Source organism: Anarhichas minor, unplaced genomic scaffold, assembly GCF_050575085.1.
Source record: "Anarhichas minor isolate MPS153535 unplaced genomic scaffold, ASM5057508v1 ptg000026l, whole genome shotgun sequence".
NCBI classification, from domain to species: Eukaryota; Metazoa; Chordata; class Actinopteri; order Perciformes; family Anarhichadidae; genus Anarhichas; species Anarhichas minor.
Genome location: NW_027466472.1, coordinates 1,241,199 through 1,266,064, shown reverse-complemented (window position 1 = coordinate 1,266,064; position 24,866 = coordinate 1,241,199). Strand labels below are relative to the sequence as shown.

Here is a 24,866-nt window from a genome sequence, read left to right as displayed (position 1 = left end):
GACTTCTAGATATAGAAATATACTTTAGTTGTCACCTGCTGCAGTGGCCACAAGCTAACGTGTTAGCTCAAATGTTTTACTTGATCGTAATGTATATGCCCCAGAGTTGAAGATGGCGATTAAAACTTGGAAAACGTGTATATACAGTATATCTATTTCACTGCACCTTTTCAAGTATAAAAACGTAATAATTTGTCTTTAGACCTCAAATTCGAACAGAAAGCGTGTGTTAAGAACTTGGGCGTAAACTTTGAATGACAACGGAAGATGCTAATAAACTGCATTATGGGAAATTAAGTGTTTTTTGGAGCTGCCTCACTTTTGACCGCTCTTTTAAACCGTCTCTTGCGTGTCCCAATGAATGCAATAATGAATAGACGTAGTTCCCCTTTAAGAACAGCTTCCTCTGAAATACCTCAGAAATGAGGAATCACTCCAGTGGAAGTGGAAATTGGAAAGTGAGAGCCAAAGCAACGAGCTTCAGAGAAGAGGCCAGCAGCAAGAGGAAGAAAAGCTTGAAGTATGTGATAAAACCAGAAAAAAAAGACTTTCATCTTTACACATAACCCAAATACAGATTAGTGCCCAGATTCCTTCTTTTTTTCAGGATTAACAGAAACAGAAAACACCATGACAGCGAGCCAAAAGCCTGTCCAAAGGAAATGAAACAAAAAACAGCCTTTTTTCTGTCTCTTTGGCTGGCCTCCTCTCTCTTCCACTCCAGTTCAGAGGTAAACAAGGTGCCAGTCACCACCGGCTCCACCGGCTCTTTTGCTGTCGTCTCACAATGTCAATTAAAAAAAAAGAAAAGTGAGGCTCAACCAAACAGCCCGCAGCACTTTGTATTATTCCAAGGACACTGGCGTTGCCGGCAGAACTGCAGGAGCGTGGATTTTGGGAACACGACCCTCCCTTCCTTTTCAGTCTGACAGAATAAATGTGTGTGTGGTGTCTGACTCAGGCCGGTCCTGCTGGAGCTCATGGGATGGTGTGATGCTGTTCAGGCCAGGAACTGAGCTGTGAATTAGGTACGTGTGTGTGTGTGTGTGTGTTGTATACCATCTGGCATCTTTTGCAATTTGTTTATGTTCTGCTCTAGTTGGCGACATGTACACGTATAGCCGTCTGCATCATTTCATGTGTGTGAGCTGCAGAATACAGTAAGACACTTGGTCTATTCTTACTTTATTTGAGCTCTCCCATCTTTTGGCTTGAGGGCGGAGGCAGCAGCAGGCTGTCATCCCTCAGCGTCCGCTCCACTGGGCTGATGGCGAGCCAGAGAGGAAGTCGTACTCGGGTCAACACTCCCACCTGCTGGTTGGAAGGATCTACTTTAATCCAGCTGCTGGAGGTAGAATGCATTGATCAGCACACACACACGGTCACTGTTGTGGAAGCATGACAGCGCAGCACCACGCTTAGTTCGGGTCGTCCCTCACTCATAGCGCGTCGGCTCATGTGTCGAGAGTGATCAGCTTCATCAACATGTCACATGTCTTCATCATTGATGAAGACAAGGCAGTCACTGCGTCAGCATGATGGACTAACATTATGTTTCTTTATTTCTCATTGAGACTTACAAAGTGATTAAGGCAAATGTTTGTACTTATTTTATTTAATCATGTTTGATGTGTTTTGTGTGAGTCTTTGTTAAGGATATACGTGTTCATGCTGGGACAGTTTAATTTGACTACATGTGTATGTTGCTCTCCTGATATGTTCTTTTGTTGGTTTGTGCTTTAATCACTTCAGTCTGATTTTATTTGTTTAGTCAAATATCAATAATTACAAATTTGCCTCTGAGGGCTTTATCTGTACGACTCCCTTTGTCCTCGGACCCTCGTTCACAGCACCATTGTTCCACCAGAACTCTTTAAAAGGTAAATTAATATAATAACCGTGGATAATTGCGGTCTATGTATCGTGTGCATATGCCTGTGCTCGTCTGGTGGGAGGGGCTTAGGGCAGAAAGGGTAGATGTGAGAGCTGCAGGATGAGGGCTCTATTGTTATGTTTTGGTGTATTTTTTTTATTTTTTTGCCTTTTCCATAAAGCTGCCTACCCTGAGGCACAGCTAAATGTACAATATGCTGAAAGATTATAGAATTATTGCCTAATGACGGCAAAATTAAACTGCCTACCCCAGCGTTAGTTTGAAATTAAACTGATTTATCTACTTTTAATTATTTTGAAGATCCCGTGGGCACCCTGTGGAAGTCTGTGTGAAAGAGACAAGTGCTCAGAATGTGAGGACATCGGTTATTCATTTCAGTTTTGAGAAGTTTCATTTGAGGGTTTGTGTAAAACAAGCACTAAGTAACAGAATTCCAAGTTCCCGACACTTAAATATACACTGAATCCACTTTATTTTCGTTTTTACAAAAACAGGTATGAGAGAATGCATAGGCCGAGCCCCACCCACAGTGAGCTCACTGATCCACCGTGGAAGGAAAAACTATTTATTTAAAAAGATAAAAACAACACTGTCAGCCATTCTTCTGAGTGCATTCATACTCTCTATCACACTCTCACACACACACACGACACGAATGACACACGATTGTCATTTCACTGCCAACACACACACACACACACACACACACACACACACACACACACACACACACACACACACACACACACACACACACACACACACACACACACACACACACACACACACACACACACACACACACACACACACACGCACGCACGCACACGCACGCACACACACACCACAAACATGTGGGTGCAAAAGAATAACCGTCGGATGCAGGGAATAATGATACGAGTGAGAGGGATGCATTGCACCTTTACAGTTACAGGGTCATTTCACCTCAATGCATTTTGGGAATTTGAGTGAACTGACCCTTTAACCATTTTAAAAACCCATGTAGCCAAACCCAAAGATGCGGTCTCACTACATCATCAGTGTGTTGGAGGTACAGAGTGTGAGCCTCTTCCTTCCCTCCATCTCTGATCAGATGTTTCTGCACAATGAGGCCGGTCTGACGCTTCCTTCACGCGTGCTGCGAAACTGAGGATCACGTCAAAAAGAAAAGAGCTGCATATGTCTCACCTTCCGTGTTTGGACAGGTTATCAACGGTGAGTTCAACTGTTAGCATTGTGGTGAAAGATGAGGGTCATCAGCAGGCTGGGTTCTGCTGAGTCATGCGATGACGGAGGGAAAAGTTACTTCTGTGGTTGTTGAAGATAAATGAGGAGACGGTGTTGTACCGTTTGAAACATGACGTGAAATAAAAATGCAAAAAAAAAAAAAAAACTAAAACAAAAGCAGAGAGCGAGTATCTTTCCAACAGATCATAAAACACTGACAAACTAGAGGTTTCTTTTTTCAAAACTATAATGCAGTTCACCCGTTTTCAAAAACAACTGAACAAGCGGAGGAAACCAATAAAACAGTCTCCGTTTGTTTACGAGTGTCTGCATTGAATTAATGTGCACTTATGAAGAGCATATTCCTGACCACTTCCTCCACACTGGCTCCACTGTTTCCAGAGTAAACTCAGAGGATTGTCCCCGCCTGTAAAAACTAGCCCGGATTCTCCAACTGAGGAACAAATAAAAACAAACATGAGATGAGAAAGACATTTGAAGGCGCTGTGAGAACACCGCCGTTCCAACCGGTAAATCTCTCCTCTGAAGAACAAAATGTTTGAATTTTCTGGGCAGACGAACGCCTTATTTTATACCTCCAACAGTTACAATTTGTTAATCCCATTTGTTTTTAATTCCCGACATGGGTCAGTTGTGGAAAAGGTTCTCCAAGTTTAACACAATACCAGTGTAGGACTCTCCGCCTCCAGGACCGGAGCTCCGCCTCCAGGACCGGAGCTCCGCCTCCTCCTGCGGCCCCGCTGTGCGTCACGTTTCCACACAAGGCACGTCGTTCTCCACCCTTCTGTTTCTTTCTACCTCAACAAGCCTCAGGCAGTCAGATACTTGCATCTTTGTACTGATGGATGCAGGGAATACTGCATGATACTAATAACAGATGAAAAGTCATCTTCAGCGTGACAGCTGCTGATGGGTGGGCTTCTTATATCCACTAGGTAGTAAGGATTGGAATCACTGTACTTCTTTCATTATTAGTATTGTTAGAGGCAGAATAGATAAAATATACTCTTCCTTCAGCACTCTGAGCTTCCAGAAGCATCACGTATAACCGAAGGGAGAAAACAAAGCATGGAATAAAACTATAAATAGGGCGACACATTTCTTTGCCACTGTTAAACCCCGGTCCCCAGAACCAATGTGAGGAACATCGCGATCCCCCCCCCCCCCCCCCCCCTCCCATGTGCCAGACCCTTTTGGTTACAGAAAAAAACGTCAAACTTATTTTTAACCAGCGCATCACTGGAACAAAAAGGTCACGGCGTCCCCGTCCTCTACATGGCGCGCTGGCGACTCTCGTTCTTTTCTTCTTTTTTTTCTGTCTCTCAGTCTCCGAACAGGGGGGGGGGGGGGTTATACATACACTGTCTATGTACGGGGGGGGGGGGGGAAGGGAAGGCGTTTAACCGTTCAGGAGGTAGACCACCAGCTCGTAGGTGCACATCATGATGGCGGTGTTGGGGATCTGTCGCACCAGGTGGGTGGTGAGGCCGCGGTACAGCGCGCGGTAGCCCTCCTCCCGGGGCACCGTGGTCAGAGTCTGGAAGAAGGAGTTGTACTTGGTGCCCTCCTCGCGTAGCCGGGTGCGGATTACTTCTGCAGAGTAGCGAGGAGAGGGAGGGGTTAAAAAGGGTAGCAGCACATCAGTTAGCCCACATTAGCTAAATGCAGAGCATGTTAGACGTTCCGGTACCATCTATTAACCGATACGGAGTACTCACTATATAAAATATTATTATTTATACAGTTGTATACGACTACAGGTGATACAGGGTCACATCAGAGTTGAGAGTTGCACATGTGCAGTACCGATCGGTCAGGATGTGCAGATCAGGTAGCGATATCTTAAGGCTGTATTAGAGGCGTTCCTGATCCTGGTTTTGGTACCGGAACCACTCCGCCCAGCACAAACTCTTACCGTGAGGATAAGCGATAGATGTGGCACAGGTCTTGGAGGTGGCAGCGGCAAGCATCATCCCGATAAAGTCCGAAGCGTCTTTGGACGTCTCCTCCTCCTCGTCCATGTTCTGCGGCGCCTTGGCCTCCAGGAGGCGCCGCTTGATGTTCTCATAGATCACAAAGTGGATCACAGTCTCTGAGATGCCGGCGTAGGACGCCGACATTCCCCGGTAGAAGCCTCGCAAGCCGTCCGTCTGGTAGACCCGCCGCACGCACTCGAACGCGCTCATCCGCCGCTCACCTCGGTTCCTGAGGAAAGAAAAACGTCTTTTAAAGTCAAGTAAAAGAACCAACTTTGCCCATTTGAAGATGTTCACGTTGACTGAAACAACACATCAGAGTCAGTGTTGTGGTGATGTCGTCCTTTGAGGCCTACTGTGTACAGCCATCTCTGTGCATGTGTTTATGCGTTTGACAGCTTCTGATCTGCACCAGAGTTAGTTAATTAGTAAACTCATTTACGTCTGTAGTCCCTGGGCAGGAAACAAGAGAATAACATCTCTGTTAGGAAAATGAACACTGTAGTGTAAAAAAAACAGACGGCAACCTCCGGTTCTGCTGAGTGAAGCCGACGCTTCATGTCTTAAAGCTGCATTCTCTCTAGTGACCACCAGGGGGCGACTCCTCTGGTTGTATAGAAGTCTATGAGAAAGTGACTCTACTTCTCTCTTGATTTATTACCTCAGTAAACATTGTAAACTTGAGTTTATGGTCTCAATCTCTAGTTTCAAGTCTTCGTCAATACAGCACGATGTTCATTTAGTACATTATGGGCACGGCTCACTTTCCTGTCAACGATGATTAATATGAGAAAGCTGCAAGCAACAATACCAGAGGCCGAGCATTGGGTCTGACCCAGCAGGCGTGTTTTGAACAGACACTCCACTGGATATGGACCCAGGAACGCCCCTTTAAAGCTACAACATGTCTCTTGTGAAGTGAACTTGGTCAAGCCCTCACCCGGGTGGTATATTTACCTGGCATCCAGCTGGAGGCGGGTCTTTATGAGCCATATTGGATTGGTCGCTGTGATGGCTGTAAAACCTGTGGAGGGGGAAAGAAACAAACATCAACTGTCCGACAACTAACCGAGCTACAGTAGAGTCAAAGCCTAAAACAGACACAGGCTTGTGTACGTGCAACCATTTTACTCCCCCATTCCTCCCCCATCATCTGACACAGCGTATTCCAACCTCGGGGGGGGGGGGGGCAAAACTTGACACCAAGTTTTATGGACTTGTTTTAGACATTTATATTTATACCTCTTTATACTTATGGGCATATCAGAGTTCAACTATTGTTCTTTGGGTGTTTTATGTATTTATTTGACAGCTGTAGTTACTGGTTAACTTACAGATTTTACAATAAAAAAATCTTGTAAAATTCAGCGCATGTTAAAGATTAAACCAGCGGTTCACAGACATTCCCTCTGAACTTCTCACTTTCACTGAACTGTTCAATTGATTTATTACAAAGATGAGAGAAAAGTCAAAAAAACGATTTCAGAACTTCTTCTTTCCGACCATTAACCATCTCACTACTCCTCAGATCCTCCATGTGACCCTTTGGAGGGTCCCGCGTCTGTCCAACATGTCATCACTTTATCATTTTATGCTATGAAGACAAAGAATACAAAAATGGGATCAGTTCCACCTGGAGTCCAGGTGGACGTCTGTCATAAAATTGAAAGACATTCTCTCCAGGCGTTCCCGAGAAGCCGAAACCATAACGCGCTGAGTCAGCATAAGAATGTAATTAGTAAAAACAAAAATCTTGATGAACTGGAAAGTGTGCAAACCATCCTGCGCTGCCTTAACTTGCACCGTAGTGCGACACTGTGTCCTCTTTCCGGCTTTACACACAAAATAATGGCAACATTTCCCCCCGATGAAAGGAGCCCCCCCCCCCCCCCCCCCGTATCCTAATTACGTAACGTGGGTCCGTGTAGTCCTGGGCACAGCAGGAACCAGCACAAAGTTCAGCTGGATCACGTATCACTGCAGAGACTAAAATACTCCCGACACTGTCGACTCCTCGTCACCCGTCAGGTCTGCGGAGCGTCGCTGGAGGGTGACTGACGGAGCTGACCTTGACTGGGTTATTGAAACGTGCGAGTCATGGCGGGCTAAAAGTGGCACCGCCGTGAACCCGTCAGATTCACACACACACACACACACAAATACATACATGCATACATACATACATACATGCATATATATATACAGTTGCTAGAATGGCCCAGACGATCAGCTGACTTGAATCCAATAGAAAATCTATGGAAAGAACTAAAGATCAGAGTTCATAGAAGAGGCCCACGGAACCTTCAAGAATTGAAGACTGTCTGTGTGGAAGAATGGGTCAAAACCACACCTGAGCAATGCATGCGCCTCGTTTCTCCACACAGGAGGCGTCTTGAAGCCGTCATTACCAGCAAAGGCTTTACTACGAAGTATTGAATACATTTCAGTAAGCGTGTTCAATACTTTCTCCCTGTGTCATTCCATTTTATTACACAGAACTTAACTTCTGAACGCATTTGTTTGGTTTTCTTTGTATGTATGGATTACTTGGGTTGTTACCGACATCTGGTGAAAAGTTCATGTCAATAGCACCGTTAGAACTATATTTACTGAGAGAAATGGTGACGTGTTCAACACTTATTTTACCCGCTGTATGTATAAATAGACAGATAAACACACAGAGATGCACGCTGTAGCTGTAGCTGTAGCTGTCGTTCAAGGCCGGGTCACAGTGACACGATAACCTTCCTTTGACATAAAAAAGCGTCAGTGATTAAAGAAACCGTCTTTACATCTGGCTTTTTAACATGTTACGCTTATTTAATCAAGCCGTTTCAGCACTGCTGCGTCGGCACATTTTGTGGGTTTTCAGAGCTTGTTTGCAAGTTTCAGTTTTTCAGACAGGTTTAATTTTTACATGTTTAGCTTTACGGTAGTTTTCAACTTGAGCGCTCATTCACGACGACTTTCAGAAGAAACCTCAGCTCACCACAACACTGGTTGGCGGTCGATCTGAACAAAAAGGTGAAGCGTTTAATGAATACAAAGGGTCCGCATGAAGTGGGTGGTGTTCCTATATTGTCAAAGACAACCAGTACAAACCAGTTCTACCACAGCTTAGCAAAAGCGGCCTCCCTACAGTCTGTGCATGAAGCGATCACGCCGTTACGGTGGGTTTCCACGGTGGTGAACCGTCGACCCGTTACCCCGCATGTTTAGTTACCTGCCATTCCTGCCGACACCATGTGCACCTGTGTGGAGTCGGGCTCCAACACACCGTTCAGTTTCTCTTTGGCAGTGGAGTAGGCAGCAAAGTAGATCGCTCTGTTGGAAGCAAAGGGACAAGAACAGATAAAAGGTGAACATCTGTGACAGCAGTACAAGTCACACGCAGCGTGTTTTGGTGTTTTAAAGTAAAGAACACGAGTCCCGGGACAACTCTTTGCCTCCAGTTGTGATGTAGTTTATTAATTACAACACATAAAACTGTCTTAATGACAGTTAAAGCTCTTAAAGCTTAATGAGCTTTAAAAAAAAATGCATTAAGTGGAAAGCCGAGAGCGGAACCAACCGTCTCAGCAAACCAGCAGAGTTGAACAAAGAGGCCATTGAGTGCAAACAGCACGTCTGTGTTTATTCTCACTAATTAAAAAAGGGTCAGAACGATGACGTTCATGTCTGAACACAACTGCTATTATTTAACAGTCTGGTTCATTTGTGAAATGTGCCGAGTCAACACTTGTTAATGATGTTAAGAGCCCATCAGTCACAGTAGAAGACGGTGTGTTTGTGTGTACAAGTGTGCGTCACAGCTCAGGGGGTCTTCATCAGCATTCAGTCACGTACCAACAAAACACTCCACATGTGCCGAGCACCGACACCTGCTCGCTGCAGCGTGAGCTCGCTGCCCACGGCCATTAGCCCCGCTTTGCTCCCATCATTACCACGGAGGCTGGTTAATGATCAGGACTTATACGCCATTAACTAACTGCAGTCAACTACAGCATTTCCTGTCTTCAAAACGCTGCTGAGAAAGCCGTGAAGAAGAACGAGAACTGAAGGACCATGTGTTCCTTTTTGTCACCAAGTGACCTCAAAGAGCCATGTGGTGGTTACATGATGCCATTGTTCCCCGAGTGTCCAATGTGTCCACGACTCAAACAGTACTGAACCAAAGTGACTGAATCAGCCACCAGAGAACAAGAACAGTTGATGCCAAAGCACAGAAGTGATTAGATAAGACGACTTTGTTTAGAGATACATCTCTGTCAGGCTTGGGCAGTATTATGGTCGACCAGGGGATTTCTGGTGTGTTGGGTATTTTGAGTTTGGTTTCCCTCCATTACCACCAGCACATCATCTCCGTTCAGCCCACTGAGGAGTCGGTTTATCACGTACTCGCTGTCTGACTAATGAGTGAGTGAGTGACGGTGACCATGATCAACAACACCTCAAGACCTGAAGCCTCTTTGCTTGCCACCCGCTGATTGACGTGAAAGTTAGCGACAACTCCAGCTCAGGCTCTCTTAACTTAAAGTCAGGCTTATTATTTCAGCATACCGCCAGAGCCTAGTCTATGTAAACAAACATACATTTTAACATTTATAACGCCCCCATCAGTGGAGTTGTTTTAGCTGATCTGTGGTCATTTGAAGGAAGGGTGTCGTATGAGAAACTGCTGTTAATGCATACCCTACCTGCATTATTACCACGTCAACATGCATGTTAGCACAACGTTAGCACACCTCTCAATGCACAGCTGTGACTGGAGCACTGAACAGGCTCATTTGAGTTAAGAATCATTTGCAGATTTACAATTCCATCAAATATTCAATTAGTTAATACCGTTACTGGCAACTAAATAGGAAACCTTCTTTCTCTAAGACAGCAAACACAGCTCAATAGTCTTCCAAGTCAAACTCAAAAGAGGTCCGCGATAAGAAGATGAAGAAGACGATTAGCGGCGACAGGAGGAAGCTTACCTGGAAGGTGCCACACCCACCAAGTTTGGCCCCAAGCCCCTGAAGAGAGAACGAGGTCCTTCTTTCTCCAATATCAACCTGAATACAAAGAACACACAGAAACAAAGTACGTTACGACTCTACCACTGAGACAACATGCATGGTCTAGTGTCATTACTTCTCTTTTTCCACCATTTTAAAGACATGAGGTAACTCATGGCTTTCTCTGGCCAACAGGGATGGTGATGCCAGTCCTCCGGACCTCTTATCAATACTTCGGGTTTTACTAACTAAGAACTGGTTTCGGTTTAGGACCGGGTTTTGGGGGGGGGGGGGGGCATCCCTAAGCACGGGTGACGTGATACACATTCGAGCCAATGGTTTCACAGTATTCTACCGCTCAACAGCTGGTGGCAACATGTCGAGAAACAACAACGCGGCAACAGAGGCAGTGAAGAAGAAAGTAAACACGGAGGGTAACAATGCAGGTTTCAAACTTTTTATTTTTTTATTTTTTTTTTTAGAAAAAGCGGTATTTACAGATGCATTATGAGGAATTAAATGGATTCAACACTTTTGTTAGACTTCTAGAACTCATACAAGGCGACTTGGCGCGTAAATCTGACTGTAAACAGAAACTTTGTTTGTTTACAAAAAAAAGGGGGGGGGGGCTTGATGTCATCTAGCGCCGACACCAAGTCAACGTGACATCTACCGAACACATTCATTCAACAGGATAATCCCTGAGATTATAAATAAACTTTGGCCTTTCCTGTCCTTCCACTTTCGGGGGGGACCTTCGGCCTACATTCAAAGCCCTGAAACCAGCGGGGAGCTAAGAATAGAAGAACCGTCGGCTGTTTACCGCTTACAGCCATCGGTGCTCAACACACCACAATGCAGAGCACTACTGCATTGTGGTGTGTTGAGCACCGATGGCTGTAGGGGACACGCGTCTTAGATTCATATGTTAGGTGAAATACATTCGAAGAGGTTTGTGAGCAGATTAAAAGTAGATTCAGAAACTCATTTAGGCTGCCGGCCAAACAGCCGACTACTCACTTTAATCCAACCGGATACTTTATTATAGGAATTTTGTAAAAATGGTTTTAATTAACAAGTTGTGATTCGCTAAGCGTGAACGTTTTACGACCCCCAGCGTCCGCTTCAAAACAGTGTGAGCATGATGAGAGAGAAACGTACTCGTGTGTCTGGATCAGTCCAGCCCCCCACATGCTCTATTTGAATGAATGTGTGTGTGTGTGTGTGTGTGTGTGTGTGTGTGTGTGTACATTACAGGGTTTTACATTTTAAGCCGAATGAACGTAAAAACAACGTGAGGAGCATCCGGCAGAGCCGACACACGGCACGATGAGAGCGAATCGCCTCCAGCCTGCCAGTCATCCCGCCGTGCAGCTCAGAATGCCGGGTTGGAAATGGTTGTTTACTTATGCTGATAATAAGCACTAATAAAACGATGTTCAACACACTAATCATGTGTCAAACAGCTACGCAGTTAGCGAATAAGTGCCAGAAGACCGTTGCTGGCTGTGTTAATATTCTATAGGCAACACCGTGAGTCCATACATCATCATCGTCAGTTTATTTCTCCGAGCGGTGAAAAATAAATCAATCACACAACAGGCAGGTGTGCTCACCTGCCTGTTGTGAGGATTGGCTACATGCCCATTTCCCAGAACTAGACAATGGGCATGTAGCCAATCATCATAACGATTATGATGATTATAATTATGTTTTAACATTAGCAAGCTCCTTCCTGTAAAGCAATAAGAGGACCATTCATCATAATTTGTATGAATGAAGGAGACATTTACATTTTAAAGTTTTCTGAGTCTGCTCTTCTGATTTACAGAATATGATTTCACAGGCCGGAAGAACCGTGTTCAGACGAAGGCTTTGATATGTGTAAATAATTAAAATATATATCTATAGTAATATTAATCCAAAATGATGTAGTAAAAACCTTCAGATTCGACTTAAAACTAGCGGCTGTGTCCTTGTTTAAAGCCCTGCAGGTACGACTCCAAAAACAACAGATTACCAAAAGAACATGAACACATTTCCAAGGAAAAAGAGGGGGAGGGTGGGTCATCCAATTTAACCCGTTACAGCCGTAACAGTCGTGCGTTTTCTCATTAATTGTTGGGTGAAGATCTTGCGGGAAGCAGATGTCTTCTCTCATCTTCTTAGCTAATGCATGCGTCGTGTCTTAACACCAGTGCGCCGCGTTAGGCTGCAGAGTCGAGCCAAATAAACATTTAGAAATTGTCCCCCAGCCTCGCTGACCCTATCCGCCGATGTGACACGCTGCTTTAATAGAGTTGTAACACTACTACATTTTGCTTTGAGAAAAATACAAGAAGAATGTCTGCCGCGACTAAATGAGAAGACCGTACATTGCCGGTGGGCCTGTATTCAAGAGGAGTCGGAACATTTGGCAAAATGCATTCAGTTAGGAGGATACTGCCAGTCTGCAGAACAAAGTCTCTACCGCTGCAGTCATTGGCATGTTATACATGTGACTTAGCTCAGTGAATTTTAGAAGTGACGTGGTGAAAAGTTCTTTCCAGAGGCTTAGAGCAGCCAGGACATGTTCTCTGTAGATGATCGACAGCCATTCTCTTCCTTACGGAGCGGATCTCATTTCCTACAACATCACAGCTGGCATTCTAACCAAATCAAAAAGGTACTTCACCAAGTGGACGTATAAAGAGGAGAGCTGTCAAAGCAGACGCACAAGAGTCTTGAGGAACTAAAAAAATGTATTAAAATCTCACAAAATCTCATAAATAAACAACAGTTGGACTTGTGATGAAAATGTTTGGCTATCGAGCGACCGGTGTGTACTCTGTGTGTAGTTTCCCCCCAAAGGGTGAGGAGTTGGGTTTCAGGGAGAGGTCGGCCTTGCCAGAGGGAGGCCAGCCAGACGCAACAACAACAACGGCAACATGGTGCCTGCTGAATAAAGAACCACGGCCCTGCAGGCAAACCGAGGAGGAACCGTTAGCTCCATACACAAACATCTCCACTCATTTGAATTAAAACTCAAATAATCCCCATAAGCCATCAGTGTTTACTTGATTTTTAGGGAGAAAAAATATGTTTATTCCACTTTCACATTTGGATAAACAGAGTAGTACTTTCACATTGTGCTACATAAGACTTTAGTAGTATTCAGTAGGCCACGCTACTCTTCTTCTCTGGACTGCAGCCGCAGCATTCAGGAGAGTTTTCACTAAGCTGCCGCTGTAGCGTGTGTGTGCAACGGCATGACAGCTCACCAAAAGTAAAGCCAAGAACAATCTCAATGGCCATGGGTGGCTGGCTGTTGGTTTAGGAAGCGCTTGACTCGATATGCAGCGGAGTTTTCTGTGAGCGGAGCACGCATTTTAAACGAGCGATTGTTATTTGATTAAATGTGCAATATAAAACTGAGCATTTCATGTTGCTCCTCTAGAAACATTAGTTTATATAAATACATTCTAATCCTGTCCTGAACTTAATAATTTGTTTATGTCTTGTGAGAAGAAGAACCGATTAGAGCACCAATAGTACTGTGAAGGAGTCTATAAGAGCAGTAGCATCAACATGACAGTCTTGACAGTGATAAATGCTGTTGAATACCCACTTGAGGCAGTGCAGGGGCCCCGGCGGCGACATGCGGGCCACACTGGCCCCGTTGACGGTACTGAGCTGGACCTCAGACACATAGAGGGTGATCGAGGATGACTGCAGACGGGTCTTCACTACTTCCAGCGGACACGTCAATATGGCTCCTACCGTGCCCCCACATCTGATGGAAAGACAAGAGATGGAAAAAGGTGGTGACATAACAAACAAGTCTCAGCGGACAGAACGAGACTTAAAGTTACGATGTCCTCGCTTTAAATAAGTCAGCCAATGATGTGTTTGGTGGAATTCTAAGGATCGCTGGCATGTAGATGAGAAATAGCAGTGTGGGAACAGAGAGCCAGTCAGGAATGCTTTGTGTTTGTTGGGAGAAATCACAACAAGCTTCTGTTCAGTGACGCACCACATTCCAAAAATCACAGGCGGACGTATTTTCATATAAGAATGAACCAAATAGGAATCCTACAACAACTGCAAACTCTTTGTTTTTAGATTTGGGCCTACCAAAATCATAAACCTATGAGCCAAGATATGAAGCATAACTTGACGCCTTGTACAAAGAATGTTACAGCCGGGGCATCGGTTGACGACCAGCTCGGGTATTTCAGGTATTTCTCAGGTCACACATGTTGAGAGAACAGACAAGAGATCCCTCTACCAGATGGAGATGAATGAACTGGAGTCTGACAGGACTGTCAGATATCAAAAGCAAGAGCGACAGCAGTTATCTTTAGACAGGGTTTATTTTCAATCGGCAGCAAAGCAGAAATACAAAGTCCTTGTTTTTTGAGACAGCTACAGTACAAACCAGAGAGAGAACAGGAGTCACATTTCAACTTAGTTAGGTGCCAACTTTAAGCTTGATGTGCAGAAAATGTGTGCATACACACATGTTTCGTCTATAAACACTAGAAAGATACACTAGATCTAGTTTATCTCTCACATAATAGAGCCACTGCTGTTGTTAATTAATCTAAGTTAAGTGTCTCAACTCATTACCTGGATAGTCTGCTGGAGGCAAGAAAGAATAATTCTAGAAAATTGTATTTTTTGCAATTCGGGGGGGGGGGGCTGTCCAAACACAGACGTTGTTGCAGATGTATTCTGAGGCTGTGTGCACAGAATATAATAACTGTGCAATGAAATCAGACTGCGATTAATGCATCCGATTATTCTGATCGACCATTAGTGCCAGCGTGCTCACGTTTGTTGTGATGCACGAACGTTTACGGCCGATTCACGGATGACACCGAAAGTAAAGCCGGCTGTTTAAATAAAACACTAATGTTAAGTTTTACACCCAAGTATGCAGACTCACAAACAGAAAAACACGCTTCCACAAAAAACATGTCATTTCCATTCATACGTCAAAAACGTCACTGTAAACTCGTGACATTGAGTCCTACGGGACACGTTTTAAGTTAGCTGACATCTGACACACTGGTGCAAACACGAATCTCCATGTAAACAAACACACTGCCACTAAACAAACACCCCGCTAGCATGAACACACGCACCTACGCAAACATCATGTGGAGCATGTTAGCAACGGCAGCGTGGAGCTAGCTAGCTCTCGTTCAAAGGCAGAATAACACACTCACCCTCCAGCAAACAGATGAACCAAGGTGTCTCTTTGACTCATTGTGGATCATATTCGGGAACCGTCCACGCGGGCAGCCACGCGAGGGACAAACGGGAGCGCACGTGGAGGACACAGGAGAATGGTGACCCCCAAACCTAGCATGCAAACGATACACGGTACGCCTGTGTTGTGGTGGAGGTCAGTCAAAAGAAAAAAACCAGGGTATGTAACAGCTAAGTTAGCTAGCTAGCGTTAACAGCCAAGGCTAACTGGTTTTCGGTGTTTAAAAGTCGATGTCAGAGCGCCATGTTTGCCTCTCGTTTTAAAACGGAGTAGTGCTTCTTCACCGTGCGTTTATCTGACGTTGAGTGAGTATAAGTCCAATCCTGCAGCGATAACAACCGTGTGTGAGCTACTCGGCCTGCCCTCAGTCACGTTGACGTGCCCTGCCTCTCTCTATCTGGAAGCTCCTCAAGTCGCAATGTTTATCGTCGAATGGGAAGCCGCAAAACAGAGGCGGTGATTGGCGGAGGTCCCGTGCGCCCGCCCCCGTCACTACTCTGTCACGTGACGGTCGCTTTTATTTTGAAAGGGGCTGGATAATCACGCAGGATCTAAATTGAAGAGTTAAGCGAATGTAACACTGAAGAGGGGAGAAACACGACAGACTTCTAACGTTGCTTAGTTTAACAATAAAGGTCACAATATAAATATATATATATATATTTATATATATATATATATATACATAAACACACAAAGTGCACACAGCACAGTGGCCGTAGCCACACACTGTTGGTTTATATATACTTAATAGCCTTATAACGTACAGTGCAGTACACAAAAGTACAGTTAATAAAGTAACTATCTATCTACTATATTGTAGTTAATGTGACTGTGGTATCCCATTGAAGGGAAAACCATCGTTTGCATTAAGCATATTTCCGGCCTAAAGCTTAATGCTGAATTAACTTTTATAATTTATCATTATTTACAGTATCCAGTAACGAATACATGTAAACTGCTTCAAGATAAGCCCCAAGGCTCCAGGAAGCTGAGTATAACTTACCAATCAGCATTCCTATTAGGCAGATTTTATATTCATCGCTAAGCTGAATTGTGCTATTAACCAGTAGTACAGTTTGTGCATGCCACATGGCCCATTTGCAGAACTACTGTAACATTTCCCAGAGTTTGCTCTAGTGGTACAAATGTATATTTGCACTAGCCTCTCCCATGTTGTGTAACATTACTAAAATCACAACGTTTTTAAAAGAAAGGCCCGATTGTTGCTACTTTTAAATAGCGCCTAAGCTTATGTTTGACATGCAAGATATGATGAATTTAGACACTGGGAATTTTTTTCTGCTACCCACATACTGATTTCACCTCAATCCATATGGTATATTTGGCCCAAATATTTCATACAGAGGTTCTTTGTGCATGGGCAATTATCTGTGTATGTGTGTGTGTGTGTGTGTGTGTGTGAGTTGAATTGAGACTTGATACTCAGACGTACACAGAAAATGAGGTTTTCCAATTTGGGTAGCAGAATAAAATCCATACGCCACTTAATTTCATAATTACAGATGCAGTTTGACCCAGCCAGATCATGTGCCACACTTTCTCGTGTAATCACGTTAGCTACTGTCTGTCCGACTGTATCACAGGCAAATCTGATTCTTTGCTGGACTAGTGCTATCACATCATCTTCGTCATTGATCAACATTAATGTGCATGACATGTTCATTCATCTTTATTAAACAGTCATAAAAAGCCAAACTAAGCAAGTAGTTAAACCCAGTACAACGACTTTATAGCTGCTGCTCCCTGAAACAGACTTCTGTAGACAGAAAGCCTTTTTCCTTTTGTAGCATAGGCCTTTTTTTGACATAAAATCTAAACCCAATAATTGCATTTAACTTTAAAAGGAAAACTGCACACAGCTGCCTGTCTTTGAATCCAATATCCACTGGCTTCAAAATGCTAAAGTTTATTTGTTTTTTGCATATTTTTATCTTCATTACAAACACATTTACTTATGATTTGAGGCGTAACAAAGCTGAGAGTCTACAGCCATGCAAACAATGCAGTGGTGCTTTGAGCTAAATGCTAACATCAAGATGCTACTATGCTCGAAGTTAAAAATGCTAACGCCCCCTAGTTTATCAGGTTATACTTACCAAGCATAATATTTGCTAATTAAAGGTAACAGTGTGAAAAAGTAAATCTGTTGGTGGCGCCAAAAGAAAAGTTGGGATCGTAAAAGCCAATTGGGATCATTCATGGCTATCTATATAGCTCTTGAGATATTTTTGTGTGGACCAAAGTGGTGGGCAGACGGACCAACTAACCACCACACATTCAACGCTGGAACCTTGTGGTTCTGAGTGATAATCAGTCTCGCCTGGTGTTCCCTGGATAGCGTGCAAACCATTCGCTCTACAACCACTGCTCTAATGCTCTAACACACAGTAAGGTAGTTAAGCTGTGATTCTCTCTGTGTGGGTGCTTATTACTACCGTTGCATAACAGGGCCTGCTCTAACAGCCAAGTTCTTTATTGAGAAAACCTCTGAAAAAGTGGTCTCGAGCACTTGAAATAGGGAGAAAGGTTTGTTGTGTCTCTCAAAACCTAAGAAGAGTTGGCAGTTCAACCATTTTCAGGGTACTGGGCACATAATCCTTACGATTCACACCAAGAATGCTGGGAGTGAAGCATTGGGCATTTGATGACAGCGACATTCCATCATACTTTACATAGCAAATGAGATCTGTTGTGTCACTTCTACCAAAATCTCTTACCTGGTGGGTTAAGTTCTGCAAAAAATCTGCCTTTACACCAGTTACTTGTAAAATCTGCATGACTATTGCAAGCCCTTGAAACTGGACCGTGTAAACCCATTTGCAAATTTGCAATACTGGGGAAAGTTGTTATTTGTGAGAGAAATGGCAACATGAACCCCGGGGACACTGAACTGTGGTCGTCTGTTGGCGAAAGGGAAATGTATTTTTGTTTGGTTTGCTCATTGTCTGTTTTGGCCAACATGTCGGTGTCTTCTGTGCAGGTCCGTCTGGAAATAGTCAAATAAAATTTTAGTCTGACCTTTGAGAGCAAACATTCCTTCTGTCGGCTTTTGGGGTGGCCTCTGAGCACAAACAGACCGACGGCCAGAACTTTGCAGCAAAAGCATGTTTTGGACAATGTGGACAGGCTGTACTTTTTAGGAACAGATTGTTTGTTGTTGCTGCTTAACATCAATGCTTGCAATGTGGCTAATGTTAGCACGTTTTAACCATTACTGTATAGCAGAGATACATAATTCAGTTCAATGACTGTACGACAGGTCTGTTTCAACATTTAGCATTATTGTCACTTGTAGCTGGTTATGAAACATTCTCAATTTAACACTGATGCCTCTATATGACCTAAATAAGTAAACAAGACCATCAGGGAGAAGATTGGCTATTTCTATGAAGTAATTCTTAATGCTTGTCATCGGTGCCACCGGGTCGGATTCAGCGCCAAATCAGACCAAATCATGCAGATTCACCAGAAACTCCTTCAGCTCAGACTCCGGCAGCGACCAGCCCAAACAAAGCTAACCTGCAGTCGACCTGCAGTCGAACCAGAACCAGGACTACGCGGGGAAAACCGTCAGACCAGTGCTGCAGTTAAATGAGAGGTTGTCTAAAGAGTCTCTGGTGCTCCGAAACGGTGCTACTTTTGTGCACATAGACCGGAGAAATTAAGACAGAATTAAAGTAGCTTGTAGAAGCTTCAACTTGTTTTTGTTGCATGCTATTTTCAGGTTATTATTGATATGTCAATGAGCTTGTATCTCTATATCTAACTTCCTGGAATGAATAATACAAATTCCGTTGGCTTCAAAATAAGAATAATATAGTGAGTCAGCTGTTGCTGTGCATGTAAACCTGTAAACACAACTCTCAAGGTGTGCGTCCCTTTGAGTCAAACATGGAGGTTGCTGTCCCCTGCGTGTCGACCATATTAGGGTGCTCCCTTATAAAGGGAATTGATTTGGGGAATCCCTCACTGTGAAGTAATCCCTGGCAAGTTCTATGTGTCACAGTCACCTTATTAAGAGACAACTTTTTGTAGCTTGCATACCTGTTTCCAAGACACACTGGTTATTATTGTTTTGGTCAATTTGTAATTATTATGTCACCATCGCTAAGTGGACTCAGTGAATGAATTTGGGCAGGCACCAAAACTTTTTTCACAACTCTAAGACATACAAAATCACATATATGGCAAAATGTACAACATTTTTAATAAACAAAATGTTTAATTTGTATCGTTCTATTTCATATGAGGCCTGTATGGTCACAAATGCTGAGGAAGAAAAAAGAAAAACAAAGTTTTTACACTCTTTTAAAATTATTTTCTGGAACATGTGGTAGGTCAGCACAGAATCAATGGCCAACCATTGATCGGCCAACTGGGCTACTGGACCTTTTGACTTGGTTCATAAAACAATATCTTCCTTCATACTAAGCTTTTACCAATAATTGTGTGCTAGTGTTAATGCAGGTTTATTTCCAAGTACGTTTGCGAAACGGATTATTTGTCAATTGTAGTCATGAACTCTTGTGTTTGTGAAACAACCTAGTATGTACACAAGTGAAATGTGTTTGGAAAATGGCAGTTAAACTTTAACCAGTTCCAGGGCTAAAGGGTTCATGTGTGTGACACGTGAGCGGAGGAGCTGTCAGTGATTACAGACAAACACATGCTCCGCTCACACGTGTGCCCTGACATCCTGACTTTACAACCCGGGGCCAAGTCTTCATTTACTCCGTCCTCTCCTCAGATTAAACTTTACCTTCGGCGGCGGCGTCGTAACGTGCACTCTCCAATTTTTGATTTCATGACATCCAGTTTGCACAGCAAATATTGAGTTGGACACACACACACACATACACACACACACACACACACACACACACACACACACACACACACACACACACACACACACACACACATTCACATACGGCAATGAAACTCGTGATTGTGTTAAAAAGAACCGAGGCAGTCTCTGCAGGCTGTTAGTATTGATGGAAATCTCATGATGTTCACACACACACACACACACACACACACACACACACACACACACACACACACACACACACACACACACACACACACACACACACACGTGGCTGCCAAGCATGATTTGGATTCCCTCAAAATGATATCAACACAGAATTAGCACTGGATTGAAAAAGGGTGAAGATAAGTGGTTGCACGTTCAGCAGCTCGGCTCACATGACCGCCGTAGAAATCAGAAATTACTCCAGCAGAAAGAGGGAGGAGGTGATGCACAATGATCCACTGAAGGCCCGAGAGCTTCCTGTGGGACACCTGATTCAATCATCAATAATCACAGACTGAGCTAAGTTAAGTTCTGTGGATGCAAGAGACCCACCAAATACCACATCGGGGCCAATCTGGGGCCACATAATTTCTTCTGAAGATAGAATCACAGCCACAAGACTGAGATGAAGTCCTTACGGTTACATGAGAAATCAGGTGACTTGTCACTTACATTGAAAGACATGCAGCTCTCACTGCTGTGAGTTGTTTCTGCTCCTTCGAGAGCTCTCTTATATCCATTTGTTTATCATATTTTATTGTACATTTTCATATTAAACAATGTTTATTGTCACGCACCGATCACCAAGCCAAATTCCTTGTATGTGTAACATACCTGTCAATAAACCGTTTCTGATTCTGATTCTGACTCTGATTCTGATCAAGATGAATATTAGTTAAAGTCAAATCAGTTTACTTAAAGAGCACATTTAAAAACAAATGTTGTAGGTGACAACAGAGGAAGTAAAATGGTTGTAGAATTCAAGAAACTCTTTGACATTTTGAATACTCAAATTCACTTTCCTGTAGAGAGTTTAATGAAATGATCACACTCCCACTCTCCAATATGATGCTAGAGCCAGCGGACGGTTAGCTTAGCATACTGGAGACTGGGAACAGTCTGACTCTGTCCAAAGATTACAAAATCAGCCTACTAATACCTCTGAAGCTCACGAAATAAAACTTTATATCTGATTTGTTTATTACATCAATGTTGATTTGTGGTTTTAGCCAGGCTAGCTGTTTCCCCATGCTTTCAGCCTTTATGCTAAGCTAAGCTAACCGGCTGCTGGCTATAGCGCTATATTCATCGGACAGATATGAGAGCGGTATCGATGTTTGAAAGAATCAAACAAGTCTATTTTCCAAAATGTGAAACTATTCATTTAAAGCGACACAAATTATAATAATGATGTATGAAATGAAAAAGAGAAAACAATGTAAAGGAGTCACTCGAAGTGATGAACCCCCAGAAAATGATCTCCTGAATTTGCAGCTATTTGAGTTTCAGCTAAACTGTTAATCTGTCCGTCCACAACTTCACAAACATCTGCTGTGCGGCAGACAGACACAGTTAGCGGCTAGCTGGTGAACACTGGAGCATGTAGCAGCTAAAGAGCCAGATTATGCCCTTTAGGAGGTGGTGGAGACCAAAAACAGAGCTAAAAGAGGGTGAATATGGGACATTCATTAGCTGGATAGACTTCCAATGAATGGTAACGTTGCTGTGTAACGGCTGGATGTGTCAATAAGCAACTGTTTGCCAACAAGTTCAAGATTACGTCGATGTTGTGCTCACTGATAGAATACAAAGTAGAGAGTAGAAGCAGATGAATTTGTCTGCAGGATCCATTCTGTCTGCTGCTGTGCATCAATAACGTTCTGCCAACACATTGTACTAAAGAGTTCGCTTTTTGTAGACCGGGGGCTGATTGTCAGTAAATCTATAGAACTGCACAACTACTACACTAAGTTGCTTTTCTGAGTTAACTCTCAACATAGTTTGAGAAGATGAGAAAATTAAGTTTTTTGAGTTCAGAAACGAGTTTCATTTTAAAAGAGTGTTTGTATTTTTCTTACATTTTTTCTCGCATACCTAATTTCCCCTGCTAGTGATGTCAGAAATCATTAAACGAATATAAATAACATGTGTTAAACTGGAATACAAGCGAAAACCAACACATCCAGTAAGGGATTGACTGATGTGTACGCATCAGCAGACGATGGTTGACAAATGCTAGCATGAAGAATGGACTTTCATTTAGGTGTGATTCCAGCAGGTGAGTGTGACCCGCTGCGTTGTTCTGTTGGCTCCTCTCGGTCTTCCAGTCACGTCTCCTCGTCTTGTTCTGGCTGTGAGGCTGAATGTGTAAACCCAGTGGCTCTCTGCTAACCACATGAGCAGACTGTGGTGTGATGCAGGCGGGGTGACACTGATTAGTAGCAACCAGACGGCAGCGCTACGGGCCTGTCAGCAGGAGTCCGGAGAGGATCGGGCTCCTAACTCTGTACTAGTCGTCTCATTTTCAGAACCGTGACTTTAAAGATGCACATTTGCAAAAACCAAAAGACTGCAAGACTACATAAAATAAACTTCCATGAAATCTAGATAAATATAGAGATATATGGCTCCTTATATGCACACATTTTTGCCAGCATTACATTTTTCTACAAACACAAACTTAACCCATCAGAATAATAAGTAAGATGTTATAATCACATAAAAGTGTAATATAGGAGCTTTGAAGCAACATTTCAACCAAAATAAATGTTGAGTATCAAACACTCTGTAAGCTCAAAATGATGATTTTTAATGACTGAAACAAAGTATCAATATGATGATTGAAACTCTATTTGTTCGTTTTGCATCTCGTTGTAGACGTTTTGTGTCTCTTTTTGCTGTTTTTGCATCTCTTTGTGGTCATTTTGCATCTATTTTTGTTAGTCTTGGGCCCAGTAGACTATATTATGTTATTATACTATATAAATATGTCCCTCTGAAATGTTGAAGAGTAGAAGTAGATATTTTAAACATTAGAATACTAGAATACTAAAGTACCCAGAAGTGTAGTACTTGAGTAAATGTCCTATTGCTTCCCACTGATATCAGCAGGACATATTGAATATATCACAGTAGCAAACCTGGTGAGGATGTTCTTTAGAAATGTTGTGCAGAAACACAACAATTCATTAGCAGAAGGAAGACTTTAAAATCAATAGCTGAAGTGAGTTGGATCTGCTTTTCCAGTGAATACAAAACTAATATGTGAGATTAAAACATTTTGTTAAAAGGTGAAAGTGACTCAGTGACATTCAGTCTGTAAAGGAAGAAGGAAAACATCTGAAACCTGGACTACACGTTAGGACAAACACAACCCAGGAGTTCATTTAGTAAAGTAAATGCCATGCCTGAAGGATTCTGTACTTCCTCCTTCATACCTTCCTCTTCCTTACTTTGTGCAAAGTCAGCACCTTATTATTGCTTGTATGGAATCCTTCCTCCTCCAAACAGCAAGCTGCTTCCTTTTTAAAAAAACATCCCATCATCTTTGAAAGTAATTATTTCTATTGTTAATTATTTCACGTCTATGAATTGAGGTGAAGGGACTGATCTGTTGTGTTATTGGCTGCAGTGCTAGTAAGGTGTGATTACAATCAGCCAGCGGTTAAAGTGTGTGAATGTCTTTCCCTCAAAAACTCTACAAGACCATGAATATATACGTAAGATATTATATTTCATGCTAAACAACAGACAGGGTTCAGGCCAGTCGATTTTTGCTGCTGTAAGGTTGTCATATGGCGCCCTCTGTGTTCACAATGTGAAATAGTTGTAGTTGTGACGTGTTCTCAAACATTAGGCCTGCAGCTGATACACCCAGATGCATGGTTGGCAGCAACAAGTAGGCGACATATACATATAGCATTGTCCTAATATCTGAGAAATTCAGCTCGTGATTGGTGCATGACAATAAACATAGTGCAATTGTAAAAGACACAATTTTAAAATAGGAAATATGAAAATGTAAAATAAAATATGACAAACAAACAAACACATAAAGAGTACGTTAAGAAGAGTATGTTATTAAAGTGACAAGTGTGTATTACATATATATATCTATATATATAAATACCCCATTCACAAACATGTTAACATGGTCTCCTTTGTTGTCCCTTGCATTTGAACACACCACATCTGCTCGTTCCTCTGATGGAGACCGTGAAGGCATCACGTGCATTGCTGCCGCTGGTCCAGCAGATGGAGCAGTGATGTCGGGATGTTGATGAGCTGGCTGCTTCTCAAACCACAAGACAGCCTTCCAGACCGGCTTCTGCCACAACCGTCAAGTTAGAAAGAGAAAGCTAAAGTGGTACCAGAAAATAATACATTTTGTTTTCAAAATAAAAGCAGATTTCTTTATGTCTAATGCCACTTTGTTCTCGAGAATTCACAGAGTGCATTTCTAATTCCTACATCAGAGAATCACCTACAAATGTGTTAAGCCTCAGACATGTTTATTAGATATAACTTTTTTGTTTTGGATAGACTTCAGGGAGGGACAAGAAAGGGGAACTATAAGTGTGTTGGTTGACACAGCACACCATAACAAAGATCCCACCCCTTTTAAAGTTCACAAATATGTGAAGTACACAAT

General features: G+C 42.9%; 2 protein-coding genes across 2 annotated transcripts in view; both read right to left on the bottom strand.

Moving 5' to 3' along the window:
- Positions 1–1,316, bottom strand: part of LOC142959379 (SPRY domain-containing SOCS box protein 4-like) — a 44,792-nt gene extending 43,476 nt beyond the window's left edge. The window contains exon 1 of the mRNA XM_076100632.1: positions 1,185–1,316. The gene's annotated coding sequence lies outside the window, so the exon portion shown is untranslated. The remainder of the gene's footprint in view (positions 1–1,184) is intronic.
- Positions 1,317–2,349: 1,033 nt separating this feature from the next.
- Positions 2,350–15,781, bottom strand: LOC142959104 (solute carrier family 25 member 36-A). The gene is made up of 7 exons (XM_076100275.1): positions 15,332–15,781; positions 13,729–13,893; positions 10,101–10,178; positions 8,342–8,442; positions 6,076–6,142; positions 5,058–5,347; positions 2,350–4,735 (listed from the first exon to the last, which is right to left on the bottom strand). Exons 1-7 carry the CDS (start codon positions 15,370–15,372, stop codon positions 4,542–4,544), a joined length of 936 nt encoding a protein of 311 aa, XP_075956390.1. The 5' UTR covers positions 15,373–15,781; the 3' UTR covers positions 2,350–4,541.
- Positions 15,782–24,866: the final 9,085 nt, after the last annotated feature.